This window comes from Patella vulgata, chromosome 5 (assembly GCF_932274485.2).
Source record: "Patella vulgata chromosome 5, xgPatVulg1.2, whole genome shotgun sequence".
Taxonomy (NCBI): domain Eukaryota; kingdom Metazoa; phylum Mollusca; class Gastropoda; family Patellidae; genus Patella; species Patella vulgata.
Genome location: NC_065883.2, coordinates 80,247,192 through 80,270,058, shown reverse-complemented (window position 1 = coordinate 80,270,058; position 22,867 = coordinate 80,247,192). Strand labels below are relative to the sequence as shown.

Below are 22,867 nucleotides of genomic sequence, written 5' to 3'. Positions count from 1 at the left end.
CCCCTTGAAGATACCTAGACTCGGAGAACACCCAGTAGTCGATCTCTTCAGATATTGTTCCCCTTGAAGATACCTATGACTTGGAGAACACCCAGTCGTCGATCTCTTCAGACATTGTTCCCCTTGCTTATAGACCCCTTGAAGATACCTAGACTCGGAGAACACCCAGTAGTCGATCTCTTCAGATATTGTTCCCATTGAAGATACCTATGACTAGGAGAACACCCAGTCGTCGATCTCTTCAGACATTGTTCCCCTTGCTTATAGACCCCTTGAAGATACCTAGACTCGGAGAACACCCAGTAGTCGACCTCTTGAAACATTGTTCCCCTTGCTTTTAGACCCCTTAAAGATACCTATGTCTCGGAGAACACCCAGTCGTCAGAAAACACTATCTTAAACAGAGTCAGAACTGAACGGTCAAGATCAGAATCTAAACAACGAGTTGTGTAAACTTACCTTTGAGAAGATCCCTGGTAAACGTCAACGAAGACAGAACAGAAAAAGGCCTTCCGTAAAGAGTTAGAGTCTCATTACCAACTATTTTACTCAAATAATCTAACAACAAGATGAGGCCACAGAATACACAAAAATAAAATGGACGGCTAAAAACAATCATTCGATTGTAACCCTGAAAAAACACAAATTACAGTCATTAGTATCCATGACAAACATCTAAAAATTCATTATCTGGCCGTTCTGGCTATAATAGTATTATCCATGACAAACATCTAAAAGTTAATTCTGTAAGATTTAGATAAAGAGCTGGCTGTTCTTGCAATAATAGTTCAAAAATTGATAATGCAAAATGAATATTTTAAAAAATTCCATTCAATTTACTTGATTCTGAGTGAAGTTACAAGTGTTTTGAGTATATAGTCTCGATTGTCAAGTACTATTGTAACAATAATAAACAAAGTCAAATTATTAAATGAAGAGGGTGTTTTAATTCATCCAATATCACAACCATATGATGGTTTAAAGAGTTGATTATGGGCTTGTCACGTTAATAAATGTCTAATTAATCATTTTTATTTGAAGTCAAAGAAAGACCGGCAATAGGCAAATTTAGCTTCTACATTATGCATCTTTAACAATTGATCTATAGTATAGGGATCCACAGTGGTTCAATGAGTAACCCAGGACGGAGAGCCTGACAAGGACAGCTGTCTAGTCCTTTGGATGAGACAAAAAAACGAGGTCCCGTGTATATATTGGAATGTACGTAAAAGATCCCCTGGCAGTTGGAATTCGATAAGAGTAGGCGATAAGGCCACTGCCCGGGCAAAATTTCCCTCATAGCACACTGTATGGCGTATGCCCGTCTTCATTAGCCCAGTATAGGAGCAGAACAGTAGGACGTTAAACCCCATTTCATTTCATTTCATTTCAATGAGTTACCAGTTCCAAGAGATGTTTAACAAACACCTTGTTCCGAGCACATTTATTTATTTTTGCCCAATAAAAATAGGCAATTTAATAAACAATGCTCTAAAATTACTTAAAATACTGGTCATAAAATAGACCTCAACTTACATGCATTGGTGATGCAGCATCAGGTTGTACACTCTGTAATATAAACAGACAAATATATGAGAGAGAGAGAGAGAGAGAGAGAGAGAGAGAGTTTAACTCCACTCCACACAAACTTGGTCATTTCGAGACTGACATATGGTTCAACTATATTTCAATAATTTACTTGCACGTAGGGGGGTCTTTAGAAGTGGGAGGAAACCAGAGGACCCGGAGAAAGACATATGGTTCAACTATATTTCAATAATTTACTTGCATGTAGGGGGGTCTATAGAAGTGGGAGGAAACCGGAGGACCCGGAGAAAACTCACGCGGGTTGACTCAATGCCAGATCTTATGATACAGCGCGTACACGTTAACCATTCAACCCCCCACGCTGCCTGGGCAAAATTTCCCTCATTGCACACTGCAGGATTATATGCCCGTCTTCATTAGCCAGGAGAATATTTAAAACGTATATTATTTGTTTACCTTGAGCAGACAGTATTGACAACCAGCTAGTATAAAACAGAAAACAAATATCCAGAAATCCTGATAGAAATGGGATGATAAAACAAGAGCACCTAATGCCCCTACAGCCACTGCCATTATCACAGCTATTATGTTCTCTATATATGATATGTTCCTGGAATGTAAACATTTATATTTTATCTAAAATTGGCAGCACCTAATGCAATGAGTTCCGTTCTTGCCTACCTTTCTCCAGGAGGTGTGTTCAATCACTGCATTGGCCCAGAAAGTTCATCAGGATTTTACGACGCTGGTTCCCCTTGTCAGTGGTGCAGGACGGAGGGCCTGACAAGGACAGCTGTCTAGTCCTTCGGGTGGGACAAAAAACCGAGGACCTGTGTATACATTGGCGTGCACGTAAAAGATCCCTTGACGGTTAGAATTTGATATTAGAGTAGGCCATAGTGCTGCTGCCTGGGCAACATTTCCCTTATAGCACACTGTATGGTGTATGCATGTCTTCATTAGCCAAGTCGATGCAGGACAATAGGACGTTAAATCCCCATTTGTCTCTGACGTTGATTTGAAGTATAGGAACTGACGTTGATTTGACATATAGGAACTGACGTTAATTTGACGTATAGGAACTGAAACACCTCTGACGTTAATTTGACGTATAGGAACTGACGTTGATTTGACGTATAGGAACTGACGTTGATTTGACGTATAGGAACTGAAACACCTCTGACGTTAATTTGACGTATAGGAACTGACGTTGATTTGACGTATAGGAACTGACGTTGATTTGACGTATAGGAACTGAAACACGTCTGGGTAAAATCTTATGGTGGACACATTTTCATAATTCAGAGAGACGGAGAGAAATGAAATGAAATGACAGCAGCACTACGGCCTACTCTTATATCGAATTCCAACTGACAAGGGATCTTTTACGTGCACGCCAATGTGTACACGGGACCTCGGTTTTCCGTCCCATCCGAACGACTAGACAGCTTTCCTTGTCAGCCCCTTCGTCCTGCATCACTGACAAGGGAGAACCACGCCGGAAAATCTGGATGAACTTTCTCGGCCAATGCAGGGATCGAACACCCGACCTCCAGGCTAGCGAGCTAGCGTTTTACCCACTTAGCCACGTGATCCCCAGAGACGAAGAGAAACCATCTAGTCAACCACACTCCTTAGTCTGTCTAAGCACAACAGTGGAAGAGAGAGAGAGACGGGGTTTAACGTCCACTCGACACAAACTAGGTCATTTCGGGACTAACATATGGTTCAATTTTATTTCAATAATTCTTTTGTGCATAGGGGTCTTTAGCACTGGGAGGAAACTGGAGGACCCGGAGAAAACCCACGAGGTTGGACAAATGACCCTACTCCTTGTCACGTACAACTGGGGAATCGAAACCCCGCCAGTTGACTCAATGACAGACCGTTTGATACAGTGCGCGTGTGCTAACCATTCGGCCATCCAACCCTCCCAAGAAGATCTTGGTACCTACCTGTCTAACACAGCTAGTAGAGCTAATCTATCAAATCTTATTTTCACAAAACGCTGATGTAACATTTTCAACTTATAAAAGTGTTTAGGTTTTTCGTCTATATTTGTATTATTATGTGTCTCATCACTGTCCGATGTTAATTCAGATATGGCTGTACGATTTAAGGCCCCTCCTTCCAAAAGAGCCTGCACATACGATTGGATAGCACTACTTGGGGTACGATTATCTGGGGACGTCGCTGCACGAAATCCGTAAATAAAATTATTTTCTTGTCGTTCTTCCGATTTAGGAGAATCTAATATCACAGTAGAACCAGAACAACTTGAGCTTGTTGAATCTCTGAAAAAATAAAAAAACAAAATGTGGAATAACGCCAACTTTAATTGAGTGAAATGTACCAGAAATCTCTGAATGATAATCCCTTGCAAACAGACAAACAAACTATAATATTATGGGTTGAATCTTTAGAAGGAATATCAGCCCAAAATGGTATTATTCCTTTCAGATAATATTTGGCCCATGGAATATAAAAGACTGGTAATTACGGTGGCCTATTGGTGCCATTAAGTTAATTTATACCTCTTTCTAGTATAATTTCCCTCATATGAGAAAGATTCACTCGGCAATACCTTTTCTCCACTGTGGAAAGGGTGGAAACATTTTTTCACGGTGAAAACCTTTTCTCCACGGTGGTAACATTTTCTCATTGCAAAACATGTGTACATGGTATTGCAGAGTGAATCTATCTCATATGAGGTAAATTACTAGAAAAAGGTATAAAGGTCACCCATGATATAGATTCAGAGCATTCAGAAAAAATTGTATTTGAGCAGACGGGAACATAAAAAAGATCATTAGGTCACATAAAAAATACTCTGGTTTTCAGACAATCAAACGTGGAGTGAGAGAGAGAGAGAGAGAGAGAGAGAGAGAGGGAGGGAGAGAGAGAGAGGGAGAGAGAGGGAGAGAGAGTGAGAGAGAGAGAGAGAGAGAGAGGATTTAATGTCCACTCTACACAAAATAGGTCATTTCGGGAATTACATATGGTTCACTTTAACATCAATAATACGCTTGCACATAGGGGTCTTTAGTAGTCTAAAAAAACCTGTGAGGTTGGACAGGCGCTAACCAGTTGACTCAACGACAGACCTTATGATACAACGCGTACGCGCTAATCATTCGGCCATCCAAGCTCCCAATCTGATGTGGAAGTGAGGTTTTTATTTTTGTGAAAACCAGAAAATATATTTTGTGTGTGGTGTGGTCGTAGAACTTACGCTTTTTGATCCTGAGAGTTTTGCCAGTTTTCTTGTGATTCTTGGACACCGAGACCAATAGCTACACCAACGCTACCTTCCCCAAACGTATAACTATACCACTCTCCTATAATAATATAAACAGTATTAACGATACCACTATAATATAAACAGTATTAAATATACCACTCTCCTATAATATAAATAGAGGATATTTGTCATTTTAGAATGAATAACATATTTTATTTCATCAAGAAGCAAGAAAACTTATATTTTCACGAATGCGTACCATGAGTGAAAATATAAACGTTTTCTTGCTTAGAGATGAAATAAAATATGTAATTCACGACAAAACGACAAATGTTCTATTTATTTTATGATTTTACAATCATTTTAGGTAAAAACAACATGGACTACTTTGTCCGCTTCTAGCCAGTGGAATAACACTTTTATTTCACTGATAAAACGTGGTATTCCACTACTGATCATAAAATAAACAGTAATAACTATACCACTCTCCTATAATATAAACGGTATTAAATATGGAGATATGTGTGAAATACGATGGAATTGGGTTTTAAGTCTTGTCAAGTTCAGAATAACATTTGAAGAGTCCAGGGGTAGAACGATCTAAGTCACATTTTTGTCTTTTCGCATAAAAGGCAAAACAGACTTTTGGACGAGAATGCTGACGCAAACAGAACTCTAGTGGGTTTAATAACAACTTCAAAACCATAATTACCAGTACAACAACTGACTTCCACTCAGCCAAATTAAGGTCAAATAAATATGATGGACTTGTATTTGTCCGGTAGGCCATTTCAGAAGGGCCTTGGTTCGATGCGACTCCGATCGTTTTTACCAGAAATTGTTTGTTCCAAGAAAAGCTTATACAATTTGCTACCAGATAGCACAATTAACTGGGGTTCGTTGAAAAAGTGACTTAGATCATGCTTCCTTGGTGCTCTTCATGTGATAATAAGAAGGATTCTCTTGTATACATGTATATTATATTTGGCTAGAGAAGCCGAGTCGAAACGTCGCTCAGTAATAAGCAGTACAGTAGAATCTGTATGAGCAGCCACTCCTATTCAGCGACATCTCCTTGTAAGCGGTCACGATAAATTCCCCCCGTAGAAATTCTGTTGTTTCATCTCTTTATTCAACGGTCACTCCTCTAACGCGGCCAGCGGTCACTATTTTACTAATAAATTCAACAAAACATAGCCCATTCAACGGCTATTGTTGAATGATATCATCTTGTTGTTCTTTGTAACACCCCCGATAATCCCGTGAGTAGTAGTTAATTAACTGGACCCCCACTGATCAGGTAAAAAGAAATGTAAAAATAACAATCAACCCGGGATTATCTGTTAATTAATCTTTTGTTTTATTAAACGACTAACCTGATCATTGTTTTCACGCGTAACAACACATTATTTGATACTGATTGAATAAAATAAAAGTACCGAGTTTTGTCACGATCATCTAGTATCTCTCTTAGCGCCTCTTATAATATTACATACAGAGTTACACCCCCTGTAAATAGGTCATGAAATTAGCGATGTTTTTTTTGTCCATGTGCTTTTTTGATAAAATAAAATGAATTTATCGATTTTCTTCACAAAAATAGATAAATATTATGGAATGCATCACAATGGTAGACAGTAGTATCAAAGGTTGGTACAAAATGACAAGTTTACAGAAGTTATGTCCGAGATTTGAGTAAAGAATTTTCGTTCGGCGCAAGATTCAGCGACGGTCAAATTTACCGCTTCCAATGCATTCAAGCGTAATATTTAATTTATGTCAGCACAAAAAGCACCAAGATTTATTAAAAGGCCAGTCCCGTTAAGTTATGTCCGAGATTTGATTAAAGAATTATCGTTCAGTGCAATATTCAACGACGGTCAAATTTACCGCTTCCAATGCATTCAAGCGTAATATTTAATTTATGTCAGCACAAAAAGCACCAAGATTTTATTAAAAGGCCACTCCCGTTAAGTTATGTCCGAGATTTGAGTAAAGAATTTTCGTTCGGCGCAAGATTCAGCGACGGCCAAATTTACCGCTTCCAAGCGTAATATTTAATTTAATATTTATGTCAGCACAAAAAGCAATGAGATTTTATTAAGAGGCCACTCCCGTTAAGCGGTCAGTTGTGAAAATTCCCTTGGGTGGCTGCTTAATGCAGATTCTACTGTAATTGTATTGCATAGAATTGTCACCTGTATAAAATATGTGGTAATTTGAATGTTCATGGTTATGGTCATGGTCAGCATCATACTTCTATTATTTTGAGACTAACATATGGTTGTATTTGTTTCACTGAACTGTGAAAATTTCACCTTTTTCATGTAATGTAATGGAGTTTAATCTCATTTTGAGACTAAACATATGTTTTTTATCATTTCGAGGCTAACATATGGTTTTTGTCATTTCGAGACTAACATATGGTTTTTATCATTTCGAGACTAACATATGGTTGTATCATTTTGAGACTAACATATGGTTTTTATCATTTTGAGACTAACATATGGTTGTATCATTTTGAGACTAACATATGGTTTTTATCATTTCGAGACTAACATATGGTTGTATCATTTTGAGACTAACATATGGTTGTATCATTTTGAGACTAACATATGGTTTTTATCATTTCAAGACTAACATATGGTTGTATCATTTCGAGACTAACATATGGTTGTATAATTTCGAGACTAACATATGGTTGTATCACCTTTTTCATCCTGGAAATAATGTAGAGCACCATCAGTCGTATCTTCATGTGATGTAGCAAAATGGCCACCGGTTCCGATAACTTGTGTAGTTAATGCTGCTATAGGCGGGGATTCTCTTCTTCGTCGCTGTGCTAGACGTCGATTTCTCCGTCTCCTATTAATATAAAAATTGGGTAATTTGTAACATGAAATATTGCGATATTTCTCACAGAACATATGCAATACGATATTGAATTCCAATCGTCAAGGATTCATTTACATGTCAACCAATGTGTACACAGGACTTTGGTTTTTTGTCCCTTAGGAATAACTCGACAGCACTTCATGTCATGATCTCCGTCCTCCTCCACTGACAAAATCCAGAGAATTTTTCTCTGCCAACACTGGGTGCGAACCTGAGACCTCCAAACTACCAAGCCAGCGTCTTCCTCACTGGGAGGGAACCCGAGGCCTCCAGACTATCAAGCCAGCGTATTACTCACTGGGAGCGAACCGAAGACCTCCAGACTACCAAGACAGCGTATTACTCACTGGGAGCGAACCGGAGACCTCCAGACTACCAAGCCAGCGTATTACTCACTGTGAGCGAACCGGAGACCTCCAGACTACCAGCGTATTACTCACAGGAAGCGAACCGGAGACCTCCAGACTACCAAGCCAGCGTATTACTCACTGGGAGCGAACCGGAGACCTCCAGACTACCAAGCCAGCGTATTACTCACTGGGAGCGAACCGGAGACCTCCAGACTACCAAGACAGCGTATTACTCACTGGGAGCGAACCGGAGACCTCCAGACTACTAAGCCAGCGTATTACTCACTAGGAGCGAACCGAAGACCTCCAGACTACCAAGACAGCGTATTACTCACTGGGAGCGAACCGGAGACCTCCAGACTATCAAGCCAGCGTATTACTCACTGGGAGCGAACCGAAGACCTCCAGACTACCAAGACAGCGTATTACTCACTGGGAGCGAACCCGAGACCTCCAGACTACCAAGCCAGCGTATTACTCACTGGGAGCGAACCGGAGACCTCCAGACTACCAGCGTATTACTCACAGGAAGCGAACCGGAGACCTCCAGACTACCAAGCCAGCGTATTACTCACTGGGAGCGAACCGGAGACCTCCAGACTACCAAGCCAGCGTATTACTCACTGGGAGCGAACCGGAGACCTCCAGACTACCAAGCCAGCGTATTACTCACTGGGAGCGAACCGAAGACCTCCAGACTACCAAGACAGCGTATTACTCACTGGGAGCGAACCCGAGACCTCCAGACTACTAAGCCAGCGTATTACTCACTGGGAGCGAACCGGAGACCTCCAGACTACCAAGCCAGCATATTACTCACTGGGAGCGAACCGGAGACCTCCAGACTACCGAGACAGCGTATTACTCACTGGGAGCGAACCGGAGACCTCCAGACTACCAAGCCAGCGTATTACTCACTGGGAGCGAACCCGAGACCTCCAGACTACCAGCGTATTACTCACAGGAAGCGAACCGAAGACCTCCAGACTACCAAGACAGCGTATTACTCACTGGGAGCGAACCCGAGACCTCCAGATTACCAGCGTATTACTCACTGGGAGCGAACCGGAGACCTCCAGACTACCAAGACAGCATATTACTCACTGGGAGCGAACCCGAGACCTCCAGACTACCAGCGTATTACTCACTGGGAGCGAACCGGAGACCTCCAGACTACCAAGCCAGCGTATTACTCACTGGGAGCGAACCAGAGACCTCCAGACTACCAAGCCAGCGTATTACTCACTGGGAGCGAACCGGAGACCTCCAGACTACCAAGCCAGCATATTACTCACTGGGAGCGAACCGGAGACCTCCAGACTACCGAGACAGCGTATTACTCACTGGGAGCGAACCGGAGACCTCCAGACTACCAAGCCAGCGTATTACTCACTGGGAGCGAACCCGAGACCTCCAGACTACCAGCGTATTACTCACAGGAAGCGAACCGAAGACCTCCAGACTACCAAGACAGCGTATTACTCACTGGGAGCTAACCCGAGACCTCCAGACTACCAGCGTATTACTCACTGGGAGCGAACCGGAGACCTCCAGACTACCAAGACAGCATATTACTCACTGGGAGCGAACCCGAGACCTCCAGACTACCAGCGTATTACTCACTGGGAGCGCAACCGGAGACCTCCAGACTACCAAGCCAGCGTATTACTCACTGGGAGCGAACCAGAGACCTCCAGACTACCAAGCCAGCGTATTACTCACTGGGAGCGAACCCGAGGCCTCCAGACTACCAAGCCAACGTATTACTCACAGGAAGCGAACCGAAGACCTCCAGACTACCAAGCCAGTGTATTACTCACTGGGAGTGAACCGGAGACCTCCAGACTACCAAGACAGCGTATTACTCACTGGGAGCGAACCCGAGACCTCCAGACTACCAGCGTCTTACTCACTGGGAGTGAACTCGAGACTTCCAGACTACCAAGCCAGCGTCTTACTCACTGGGAGCGAACTCGAGACTTCCAGACTACCAAGCCAGCGTCTTACTCACTGGGAGCGAACCGGATACGTCCAGACTACCAAGCCAGCGTATTACTCACTGGGAGCAAATCCGAGACCTCCAGACTATCAAGCCAGTGTCTTACTCACTGAGCCACCATGCCTTCCTCACAGAATATTCTTTTGATACATACTTCATGGTCTAAAGCAGCAATATTACATAAATCCAGGGTCATAAAAATCCACTAGACCGGCACCCATGGCTACCAAAAATAACTTACGGGCTAGTGAACTATTTAGCTGTACTAGTCCCATTTTCAATAGACTGACGCCCATGGCTACCAAAAATACCTTACGAACTAGTGACCTATTTAGCTGTACTAGTCCCATTTTCAATAGAAGGTTTGATCTCGCTTTAAAAAAAACTACGTACATCTTATAAAACCCTTCGCATAATACCCTGCATATTTCAGCACTAATTTCAAATGGGTACAAGTCCAGCTTGTGAGCGATCAGATTCCTCGGTCGTCCCGAATACCAAGCCTCGTGCTTTTAAGCTAAAATGTCTACCTGTGATAATCGAGATGAAAAGTTCAAGGTTCGTTCAATGTCAAGGCTTCCGTGGAGGTCGCCATGTCACAACCTCTGATTGGATGCTTCTGTTCACGTGTCTGTAGATAACGTAGCTATAAGTTCGGGAATTTTGAAGTAATCTAGCAACGTCCAGATGTAATAAAACTCGCAGTCGTTGCTTCAGGAACATGTACTAGTCCTGGACTATAGTCAGTGCCCTTTCACTGCTGATTTTTTAAGGTTTGTGAATTAAACTAGTTGATAAAGATAAATAAACTGTAAAATATCCAACTTTTATTTCTACAATCCCAAGGAAAACTCAATCATAACAATAATAGATTTTCTGTAGTTCAACTTAATCATTCTTGACAGTGTAAGTCTCGTATGAGAAGTTATTTGATTATTATCATTCTTACCTAGCACCTTGCCAACCAGGTGTTGAGTCACTAGTTTTCTCATCAACAGGTGGTAATAACGCTGAGAATTCAGTGGGTGTGGTTGATTTAGATTCTTCATGTTCACCTGGTGGGTTGACGGCCCCACCCACAGCCCCACCTTCATCCTGCTTCTCCTTGTTTAAAGATTCTGGGGTCGGACCAACTTTTCCAACAGCATTAGATTCTACAAAACAAAAGATTGCATGTTAAACATACATTATGCAAGAGGTAAATCAGCCTATCTTTAGGTCTTAAATGTTATAAAATTATTAGTTAGACATTAATTAACTTATCCAGACCATAATCAACCCTCAATGTCATATTATATGTCGGAATTTCACTGGATTTGAATCCAATCTGCTGCTCAACGCTCATTGATGATTAAATCCAAAATGGACAATCGAGACTATGTTTTTTATCATACCGACTTTACTAATGATGATCGAGGCTAGGCTTAAAATTAAAAGCTAATATCTCTGTTCAGAGTGGAGCAATTTGACTGAAATTTTCAACATATTCTAATTACGTTATCTATTTTTTTAACTATTATAGCGAGAACAGTCAACTCTTTTTATCTAATCTCTAGGTTAGCCAGCCAAAGTGTTACTCACCGAGCCATCGTGGCTCCCCATATGAATAATGACATAGAATATTCAAATTACAAAATCCTCATTCAATATGATACAACGGGCACGGAATATTCAAATGGTAAAATCACGATTCAATATGACGACTAGTAAGAAATTACCTGAACGCCGACGTCTTTCTTCTTTCACAGGTTTTTCTTTAGGAGAATCTTCTGTATTAGACTGTGTCTCTATAAATAAATTATTCTGTATTAATTTATCAACACTTCAGCAAATTTACAAAGACTTTTATTGAGAAGAAAGGAATGTAGCTTAATGTATGGTCAACACCTTAGCCAGGTTGTATTATACATAAACATATGGTAACAAAAAAATTTCTTTGTTATTTGTACAATGTTAAGAGGAAGGTTTTCATCTCATCCAAATACTCCCTGGGCGTAATCCCTGACAGGAAACCACACCAGTTGACTCAATGGCAGACCTTCTGATACAGCACCCGCCTGCCTAAATTCTGGTTTCAAGTCCAGTCCATTGTCCTAGCCACACGCCATCACCACAGCCACTTGAAATCGGACGATGTATTTAAAATTGTAACCTACTTTTAAGTTTAACAAATTCCTGCAATCTCTTCAATTCTTCTGAATGTTCATTTGGATCTCGTAGTATTTCTATAATTTTCCGACTAATTGTCTCCGGATCGGAGTAATCCGTTGAACCAGGACTTGTGGATTGCGTATTACCTACAAGTTAAAATAATAATTTCTCAGTTTAATACACAGCGCTCTAATTAATATTATACCAACACTCAGTTTAATACACAACACACTAATTAATATTATACCAACACTCAGTTTAATACACAACACACTAATTAATATTATACCAACACTCAGTTTAATACACAACACACTAATTAATATTATACCAACACTCAGTTCTGTTTTGGAGCCGAGCTGACTCAGTGATCAAGGTGCTGGCCAGCTCAATTACAAGTGCCTGTTTTTTCTTCCTATCCGAATGACTGGATACTAGGCTCAGCGATCAAGATGTCAAGTAGCTCTATTACAAGTGTACGATTTTTCTTCCCATCCGAATGTCTAGATACTATCCCTTCCCACACCAATTCCGTGAGGAAACCACACTGGAATATCCTGAAAAACTTCCTCTGCCAACACAATGATAGAAACCAATACCTATAAACTTTAACACATGGAGAGAGAGAGAGAGATGGGGTTTAACGTCCACTCGACACAACTAGGTCATTTCAGGACTAACATGTGGTTTAATTTTATTTCAATAATTCGCTTGTATGTTTGGGTCTTTAGCAGTGGGAGGAAACCGGAGGACCCAGAGAAAACCCACGAGGTTAGACAGGCGACGCTACTCCTTGTCACGTACAACTGGGCATTCGAAACCACGCCAGTCGACTCAATGACAGACTTTATGATACAGCGCACGCATGCTAACCATTCAGCCATCCACCCCCCCATTAACACATGGAAGAACGTCACCTAAATAAATCAATAGCTGTTTTCCAGTTACTAAAATACAGATCCTATTTCGTTTCGTTTTTTAAGAGTTCAAAATTTCCGTTTTACTTGTCTTTACTACACTAGGATCTGGAAGAGTTGTTATATAACCCACGTTCTAGATGATGTGAGGAATTAGCCAATGAAACGGTATGTTATGGCAAGTTTTTGGCGTAAGTTGCACGAAACTGTGGGTAACCCATTAGAAACTTCAACACTGATTGGTTAATCAAATGCCTGACATAGGGTTAACAGCCGCATGTATGACCTCTGACGCGACCTCCCACTATAACTTGTCAGATCTTCATGTAGTGTAGGCCATCGAAAGTATAAAAAAAATGAAACGAAATATAGATCTGTATTCTAATAAGATTGTTGATTTACCTGATACAACAGGAAAGGGTTGTGGTAGTGGTTCTATAACAGGTTTTTTAGGATAACATTTAGGGATAGCTCCCTGATTACGTAACGTCTGTAGATCATCTGTACTGGGACTACTGGGTGTGGTTGTATAATCGGATATAGGTGCTGGTAGGATTTCTGTGGGTTGCTCATCGGAATCGAGATCAAACGAACTTCCGTCATTGCTAATTGTACTCTCTGAAAAATCTGACGACTTGCCATCACCTGAAGAAAAGAGAATAAAATGTAATATTTGTTGATATTTGTTGATATTTGCAAGAGAGAGAAATGGGGTTTAACGACCACTCGACACAAACTAGGTCACTTTGGGACTAATATATGGTTCAATTTTATTTCAATAATTTACTTGCGTGTAGGGGTCTTTAGCAGTGGGAGGAAACACGGAGGACCTGGAGAAAACCCACAAAGCTCGACAAGCAACCCTACTATTTAGCACGTACAACTGGGGAATCTAAATCAGGACAGCTGACTCAATGGCAGACCTTATGATACCCCGCGCATGCGCTAACCAATCGGGCAAGCTTCAGTGGGGCCCAATCTGCCCTTTGTCCTTAGGAATATGTTTCTTTCCCTAATTATGGGGGCATATCAATTAAAATGAAATTTAATGGGGTTTAGCATCCTACTATTCTGCACAGACAGGGCTCATGAAGGCAGAGAGAGGGAAAGAAATGTGGTTTAACGTCCACTCGAAACAGACTAGGTCATTTTGGGACCAACATACGGTTCAATCTTAGTTCAATAATTGGCTTGCGAGTAGGGTTCTTTAGCAGTGGGAGGAAACTGGAGAAACCGGAGAAAACCCACAAGGTTGGACAGACGACCCTATTCCTTGTCGCATACAACTAGGGAATCAATACCACACCAGCTGACTCAATGACAACGCACATGCGCTAACAATTTAGTCACCCAACCACTTAATGAAGACAGATCATCCCATGATTTTAAATCATGGAACAAGATTCTCTGCGACTCAACTTGCCCTTTGACCTTAGAATTATGTTTGTGATGTATTAGATACCTGTATTACTCCCAGGTTCAGTTATATCGTTATCTGACCCACCTCCTGTACTGCCCCCTGGAACACCCGACTCCCTCTTACGCTCATCTTGTAGATACCGCGATACTTTAAAAAGTCCCATGATTTCCTTGTTCCGAACTTTTTTACCAGCCACCATATTCTCCGTCAATGTTTGTCCGGAGCTGGTTGTTCCTCCACTGCCCGGACGAGAACGTGATTTCTGACTGCGGAACATGACTTCTCCGACACTCAACTCCGACGAATCACTTATACTGGAATGGGATGACGAATGGGAAATAAACTTGTTTCCATCCACGGATAAAATCAACGATCCTGGTCGTGAAACATGAGGACTATTACTCGCCGATGTTGTTCGTGAACTTTGATCTGTCCATCCATCCTGTTTCCCCTTTCCTGTACGTGGTTTTATGGCGTCAACAGATTTCGAACTTTGTGTCCGATTTCGTAATCGTATGACGCCGTCGTGTTCAAATCGTTTTACCACTTTTTCTTTCTTATTTTTACTTTTGGGTGAAATGTTTTGATTATCAACCGGACTCTTCTGAACAACAGACACAGCAACTCTATTCAAGGGAGGTAATGACATCCGGGACGCTGGTTTATTGTCTATCGGTATGTGAGCCACTGTACACGGCTCCAAAGCACTTTTTGATCTTCGCACAGCCCTTCTTTCACGTCTCAGACGTAATTTGGGAAGATAATCGGGAGAGAGGTCGGAATCACTTTCCTCTCGTAATCTCTTTGTCTCGTTCTGTGTATCTTTTGGTATCTGGGGATTAATTTCAACTTCAACTTGCGTCGTTATTGGATGAGGAACTTCTGACCTTAAATTTTTGGAGGAGTTGGGATTTGATTCTGCAAAGACAATGATATATTTAATACAGAGAAAAAGAGAGAGAAACACATGATTCAATTTTATTTCAATAATTCACTTGCGCGTAGGGGTCTTTAGCAGTGGGAGGAAATCGTGGGGCCCAGAGAAAACCCACCAGGTTGGACAGACGACCCTACTCCTTGTCAGTCACGTACAACCGGGGAATCGAAACCACGCCAGTTGACTCAATGACAGACCTTATGATACAACGTGCACTCGCTAACCATACAGCCATCCAACTCCACGAAATGAAATAAAGAGAGAGAGAGAGAGAGAAATGGGGTTTAACGTCCACTCGTCCACTCGACACAAACTAGGTCATTTCGGGACTAACATGTGGTTTAATTTTTTATTTCAATAATTCGCTTGCGCGTAGGGGTCTTTAGCAGTGGGAAGAAACCGGAGGACCCGGAGAAAACCCACGAGGTTGGACAGGCGACCCTACTCCTTGTCACGTACAACCGGGGATTCGAAACCACACCAGTCGACTCAATGACAGACTTTATGATACAACGTGCACTCGCTAACCATACAGCCATCCAACTCCACGAAATGAAATAAGGTTTTAACATCCTACTTCTCTGCATCGACTGGGCTAATGAAGACAGACACACACCATACAATGGGCTCTGAGGGACAGCAGCGCTACAACCTACTCTTATATCAAATTCGACTAGACACTGTCCTTGCCAGCCCCTCTGTCCTGCACGGGTGACAAGGGGAAATCCAGGGGAACTTTTTCGACCTGGCCCTGGTTTCACAAAGCATTCTCAGACTCAAGCTAAGAATTTACTCAAAATTGTTTGTCTTATGTTAACTAAAATATAGCTTTTTATAAAACTTTTGTTGTTTTAATGTATCAAATACATCAATAAGAAACTATGTGCAAAATTTTGTGTTTCTGGATCAAAGATATTTCTCATAAACAGTGATTGAAAGTTGAATAAATTGTTAATTAAAGTCTGAGAATGTTTTATGAAACCGTGGCTAGTGACCCACCGCCTTACACAGTGAGTCACTGCAGCTTCTAGGTTTTTTTATACATACCGTCTACACTACTTGTTGTACTACCCGTAGAATTTTTACCACCAGGACTTTCACCAGTCAAATCATCTTCTATAACAGCCAATGGTGCTATTCCTGTATCCCACTGTTTTACTAAAATATACAAATTTTCACTCACAGTATAATGAGTTACTCGGGTACTATATTACAGTCTATAACAAAAGTTTAGGGACACCTGATGAAATTGCCTTAATTTTGACAATTTTGATTCGATCGAAGAATTTGAAGAGCTCGTTGTCCTAGCGGAATGAAACTTTGTATATGCCGTTGGCATTTCATACTACGACGTCATGGTTGATGACGTCACAACACAATCATGACGTCATCGACCAATCTGCATAATTTGGCCAATTTGAGTGAATTCGTTGACTGATTGTAGGAACACACGAACGGATGAGAACGATATATGATATGTTGTGGATACAATATGCAAGTGACAGTATGCTGGGAACTTTTGTTATAGACTGTATTACTCATAGTATAACGAGTTACTCAGGTGGTATATTATTACTCGTGGTATAATGAGTTACTCGGGTGGTATATCATTACTCATAGTATAATGAGTTACTCGGGTGGTATATTATTACTCATAGTATAATGAGTTACTCAGGTGGTATATTATTACTCATAGTATAATGAGTTACTCAGGTGGTATATTATTACTCATAGTATAATGAGTTACTCAGGTGGTATATTATTACTCATGGTATAATGAGTTACTCGGGTGGTACCGGTATATTATTATTCACGCCATTTTAACACCTTACTCCAAAAACTTGCTAATCCTTCACATGCGGGTTATATAACAACTCTTCCAGATCCTAGTGTAGTAAAAACAAGTAAAACGAAATTTGAACTATAAAAAAACAAAACGAAATAGGATCTGTGTTATAATCAGATTGGTTTAAATATAAAATGTAATGAAGTTAGTTTCAATAATGGAAAGAAACATATTTTTGTCCTTACCCTTTAAAGGTTTTGATTCAGAAGTGTTGTGTGTTTCTGTCTCTGAAATAATCTCCAATTTAGATTCAGTCTCTGCTGGGGTTGTCTCCCTTGCACGACTGATTGAAACCATTTCAATATTTTCAGGGACTTCATTTTCATTGCTATAATAAATTAAAATTTCATTAATAATAAGAAAAATAATTAAATGAAATGAAATGTGGTTTTGCAACGACTGGACTAATAAAGACGGGCATACGCCATACAGTGTGCTACATGTGCATGTATCTAGGAAATTTTGCCTGGAAAGTTCACGTTATGGGCTACTCTTATATAGAATTTCAACTGCCAAGGAATCTTTTATGTGCACGCCAATGTGTACACGGGGCCTTGTTTTTTTTTGTCCCATCCGAACAACTAGACAGCTGTTCTTGTCAGGCCCTCTGATCTCAAAGTTAAAGGATATATTGAATTCCAACTGCCAAGGGAACTTTTATGTGCACGCCAATGTGTATACGGGGCCTTGTTTTTTTGTCTCATCCGAACAACTAGACAGCTGTCCTTGTCAGGCTCTCTGATCTCATAGTTAAAGGATACTACTAGGGGCTTAACGTCCTACTTTTCGGCACCAACTGGATGAAATGAAGACAAGACATACGCCATGTGTTACGCTACGAGGGACATTTTGCCTGCAAAGTGGCACTACAGTCTACTCATTATTCTGAATTCTAAATGTAGACGGTTTCTTGTACGTGCATGCCAATGTGTATATGGGACCATGGTTTTTCATCCCATCCGAATGCATAGAGATTGTTACTTGTCAGACCCTTCATTCTAAATCACTGATGCACCAAAAATGCACCAAATGTTTGTTTACCGGTATCTGAATTGAATCGAATTGAATAGAACATAATATTATTTGATTCACCAATAACTGAATTGATGTCGGACAATTAGAACTTCACTAAAAATGAGAGTAGTTTTAACATACCAAATTTCTATAGTTTTATTGGTGTTCTCGGTTGATCCACCTTTACTAGCCGGTGTTTCTGATTTCACATCGTCTTCGATTACCTCCCCTGTATCGTACATATGATGAAGGTGAAAGTTGATGAACTTTAACACTGAGAATAAAACAGCTAAAACACCACAATATATCGCCCATATGCCTACAGTCGGTTCCAATGTCTGAAAAATCAAACCAAACAAAATAGTAAAAATCTTCACAAATCAACATAAAGCTTCAAGTTATGAAATAATTAATCCGTGTCCTCAACATTTTTGCAAGTTAACAATCCGCTGATTTACCTCGCTGATTTACCTCTTACTAAAGCGGAGGGAGAGAGAGAGAGAGAGAGAGAGAGGGGGAGAGAGAGAGAGAGACAGAGAGAGAGATGGGGTTTAACGTCCACTCAACACAAACTAGGTCATTTCGGGACTAACACATTATTTTCAATAATTCACTTGTGCGTAGGGGTCTTTAACAGTTGGAGGAAACTGGAGGACCCGTAGAAAACCCACGAGGTTGGACAGGCGACCCTACTCCTTGTGACAAACAAACCGGGGAACTGAAACCACGCCAGTTGACTCAATGACAGACCTTATGATACATCGCGCACGTGCTAACCCTTCGGCCATCCAATTCCCCCTGACATAAAGCATCTTTAAGAATAGAACTTATATTTTTACATAATACACATCAATATACCATAACCAATACGCTAAATAATAACATCCTGCACCCCTGTATATCAAAAACTAAATCAAATTTGTTTCCATGGAAACACAAAGATAGGTTGTCAGGCAACAAAACATACGCCCACAGCAGCTAAATCGTCCGAGCGGTCGACAAGGGTTGTCGAATATTCATTCCTTTGTAGGTAATTGGGGGTCTTTACAAGACAATTCCATACAAATCGGATTATAAATTTTGTCGTTTTGAGGGTTTACAAGGTTCTACAAACTGAAACAAGGGTCTCAACTCTGGAAGTAATCTACAGAAATTGTTGAAATTTGACAGGCTTTTTCGTTTTACTAATTGAAATAATGCATATAAATTTCATACATATCGGATGATAACTTTCATCAATCGAGCATTAACAATGTTTAACAAAATGAAACAAGGGCAATAACTCTAGAAGTAATTATTGTAAATTGCTGAAATTCAATAGGCTTTTTCGTTTCACTAATTTAAATCATGCATATAAATTTCACAAAGATTGGGTGATAACTTTTGGCCTTAGAGCGTTCACAAGGATCAATAAAGTGAAACAAGGGCCATAACTCTAGACGTAATAAACGGAAATTGCTGAAATTCAATAGGCTTTTTCGTTTCACTAATCTAAATAATGCATATACATTTCACAAAGATTCGGTGATAACTTTTGGTGATGGAGCATTAACAAGGTTCAATAAAGTGAAACAAGGGCCATAACTCTAGACGTAATTGACGGAAATTGCTGAAATTCAATAGGCTTTTTCGTCTCACTAATTTAAATAATGCATATAATTTTCAGAAAGATCGAATGATAACTTTTGACGTTAGAGCGTTCACAAGGATCAATAAAGTGAAACAAGGACCATAACTCTAGACGTAATTAACGGAAATTGCTGAAATTCAATAGGCTTCTTTGTTTCAGTAATCTAAATAATGCAAATAAATTTCACAAAGATTGGGTGATAACTTTTGACGTTAGAGCGTTCACAAGGATCAATAAAGTGAAACAAGGGCCATAACTCTAGACGTAATAAACGGAAATTGCTGACATTCAATAGGCTTCTTGGTTTCAGTAATCTAAATAATGCATATAAATTTCAGAAAGATCGGATGATAACTTTTGGCGTTAGAGCATTCACAAGGTTCAATAAAGTGAAACAAGGGCCATAACTCTAGACATAATAAACAGAAATTATTGAAATTAAATAGGCTTCTTCATCTCACTAATGTAAACAACATATATCAATTTTAAAACAATTGGATGATAACTTTTGGCGTTAGAGCGTTCACAAGAAATTGTGGACGATGAACGGACGGACGGACGGACGGGCGGACCCACCGACGGACGGGGGCGACGGCAATATACGTCCACATTTCAATGTGCGCGTATAAAAATGATTAAATCCGAGAAATTCAAAATGAGCAAAAGACGCAACTATTATAACAGACAGAAGTTTGTACAAAGTTTCATAAAGATATTTTGCGATCGGTTTGTGATTCCGAAACAAAAACGAACGAAATCTATTTTAGAGTCCCTAATGTAACTTTATTTGCCGCAGGATAATAAAAACATGAATCAATATAAAAATACAAAATATACACCAAATCTAATAACTAGGTAGATTGTTACTATAGCAACAATAAATAGGATTAAACAAAATGCTTGGCTCTCATGAACTAACGCTATGAAAACAAGGTACAACATGTACTCGATCCTGAATCAACCTACGACTTGAATTCTTTCAAGATTTAGAATACAGAAGTGCCAAGGTCAAGGCACTCGACACTATTGAACTGCCTTAAGCGATAAGTACCAGTGACTGTACCGTACATGTAGAAGATATGACTATTTAATGGGTTTCTTAATCGACAAATAATAATTAACCCTTTGTAATTCGGCTGAATTGATTTATTATGCCATACAGACCAGTTCATTGTTTTACCAATCAGTTTGATTGAACTTCGAGAGGCTAAAGCTGACAAAAAACTGCCGATTAAAATTCCTGGTTTAGTTATTTAAAGTCGCTGAGATTTGCGGACAATATCAAATATTCAACGGCTTAATCCATACTAACATGTTATCAAAATGAAATGAAATTAAATGGGGTTTAACGTCCTACTGTTCTGCTCTGAACTGGGCTAATGAAGACGGGCATACGCCATACAGTGTGCTATCAGGGAAATTTTGCTCGAACAGCGTCACTACGGCCTACTGTTATATCGAATTCCAACTGTCAAGGGATCTTTTACGTGCATGCCAATGTGTACACGGGATCTCGTTTTTTTGTCCTATCCGAACGACTAGAAAGTTGTCCTTGTCAGACCCTACTACGTCCTGCATCACTGACAAGGGGGAACCATGTCGGAAAATCTGGATGAACTTTCTCGGCCAATGCAGGGATTGAACACCCGACCTCCAGACTAGCGAGATAGCGTCTTACCCACTCAGCCACCGTGATACCCAACATGTTATCAGATTGATTATTTATTATTTGAGAAGACTGACGGAGGGGGGGGGGACCCACAGGGTTTACCGGTCAGCCCTACTCCTTGTAACACACAACCGGGGAATCAAAACCTTGTCACTTGACTCTATGACAGACCTTCTGATACAACGTGCACAGGTAACCATTCGGCCATCCAATCCCCCTACACACACACGTAACCATTCGGCCATCAAACGCCCCCCCCCCCCCCGATTTCATTTGAAGACCAAAATAGAATATTAATTGAGAAAGAGAGAGAGAGAGAGAGTTTAACATCCACTTGACACAAACTAGGTCATTTTGGGACTAACGCATGATTCAATTTCATTGTAATAATTCCATTGCGCATGAGTCTTTAGCAGTTGGAAGAAACCAGAGGACCTGGAAAAAACTCACGAGATAGGACAGGTGACACTACTCCTTGTCACATACAACTGGGGAATCGAAACCATGCCAGTTGACTCAATGACAGACCTTATGATACAGCACACATGTCCAAACCATTCCGCCATCCAACCCCCATTTATACTATAGCTATGATGGTCAGATGAATGACATGACAAAAATTTACTATTTACAGTTGCCCCTATTCTGTGGGCCTATTCAATTTCAATAGGCCTACCCGTACTAATAATTGTTTAAATCAGCCATGAATCTGGTCCGTATCAGTCGATTACCATACACAGTAGTTACAGTTGACCCTACATGCATTCAGTATTCAATTCAATAATAGGCCTAGGCTACTATTCTAATATTAAATTGTTTATATCCTTGAACTTGAAACTAAATAAAAATTATATTTCTTTCATTCATATTAGAATTTTCAGCAGAGATATTCAAAGACTAAAAGATACAAATAATACTTGATAATCATAGATAACTTACAAGATATATAATTAGAGGGAAGGCCAATAGAAACATCCATAAATAGAGATGAAATGTGTTACAAAATATGCCTTGATGGGGATCGTAAAACCAACCCCCCGTCAAGGAAGCCCAAATTCCTTGACGCAGAATGTCCAAAATATGAGACCCCATCTGTGGGATTAATATACAAAATTCTGCTATCTTTCCATGCCTCTACGTAGCCTAATTTGAGTCCCGAAGACGTGTTTTTTAAGCTACATCTCTTCTCGTTTCTTCAACTCTGGATTACATTTTACAATTCACGTCCAATCTCGCGTGAAGTCACGAGA

General features: G+C 40.3%; 1 protein-coding gene and 1 long non-coding RNA gene across 2 annotated transcripts in view; both read right to left on the bottom strand.

The window, feature by feature from the left end:
• The window catches only part of LOC130012913 (uncharacterized), a 10,404-nt gene extending 6,568 nt beyond the window's left edge, over positions 1–3,836 (bottom strand). Inside the window, exons 1-4 of the long non-coding RNA XR_008788141.1 lie at positions 3,504–3,836; positions 2,005–2,158; positions 1,537–1,569; positions 460–631 (exon numbers count right to left, since the gene is read on the bottom strand). This is a non-coding gene — a long non-coding RNA (uncharacterized LOC130012913). The remainder of the gene's footprint in view (positions 1–459; positions 632–1,536; positions 1,570–2,004; positions 2,159–3,503) is intronic.
• Positions 3,837–9,765: 5,929 nt separating this feature from the next.
• LOC126821305 (pecanex-like protein 1) lies at positions 9,766–22,829 on the bottom strand. The gene is made up of 9 exons (XM_050549708.2): positions 22,557–22,829; positions 18,460–18,656; positions 17,490–17,632; positions 16,506–16,616; positions 14,564–15,439; positions 13,504–13,746; positions 12,190–12,330; positions 11,752–11,820; positions 9,766–11,187 (listed from the first exon to the last, which is right to left on the bottom strand). Exons 1-9 carry the CDS (start codon positions 22,707–22,709, stop codon positions 10,979–10,981), a joined length of 2,142 nt encoding a protein of 713 aa, XP_050405665.2. The 5' UTR covers positions 22,710–22,829; the 3' UTR covers positions 9,766–10,978.
• Positions 22,830–22,867: the final 38 nt, after the last annotated feature.

Bases quoted from the DNA above. Each gene is read 5' to 3' on its own strand.
- LOC126821305 (XM_050549708.2), bottom strand. From the start codon at position 22,709: ATGGGGTCTCATATTTTGGACATTCTGCGTCAAGGAATTTGGGCTTCC. The intron at 18,657-22,556 runs GTAAGTTATCTA...TTGATTTTTCAG, and splicing joins TCCCTCTAATTATATATCTT to ACATTGGAACCGACTGTAGG. The intron at 16,617-17,489 runs GTAAGGACAAAA...TGTATATTTTAG, and splicing joins TGAATCAAAACCTTTAAAGG to TAAAACAGTGGGATACAGGA.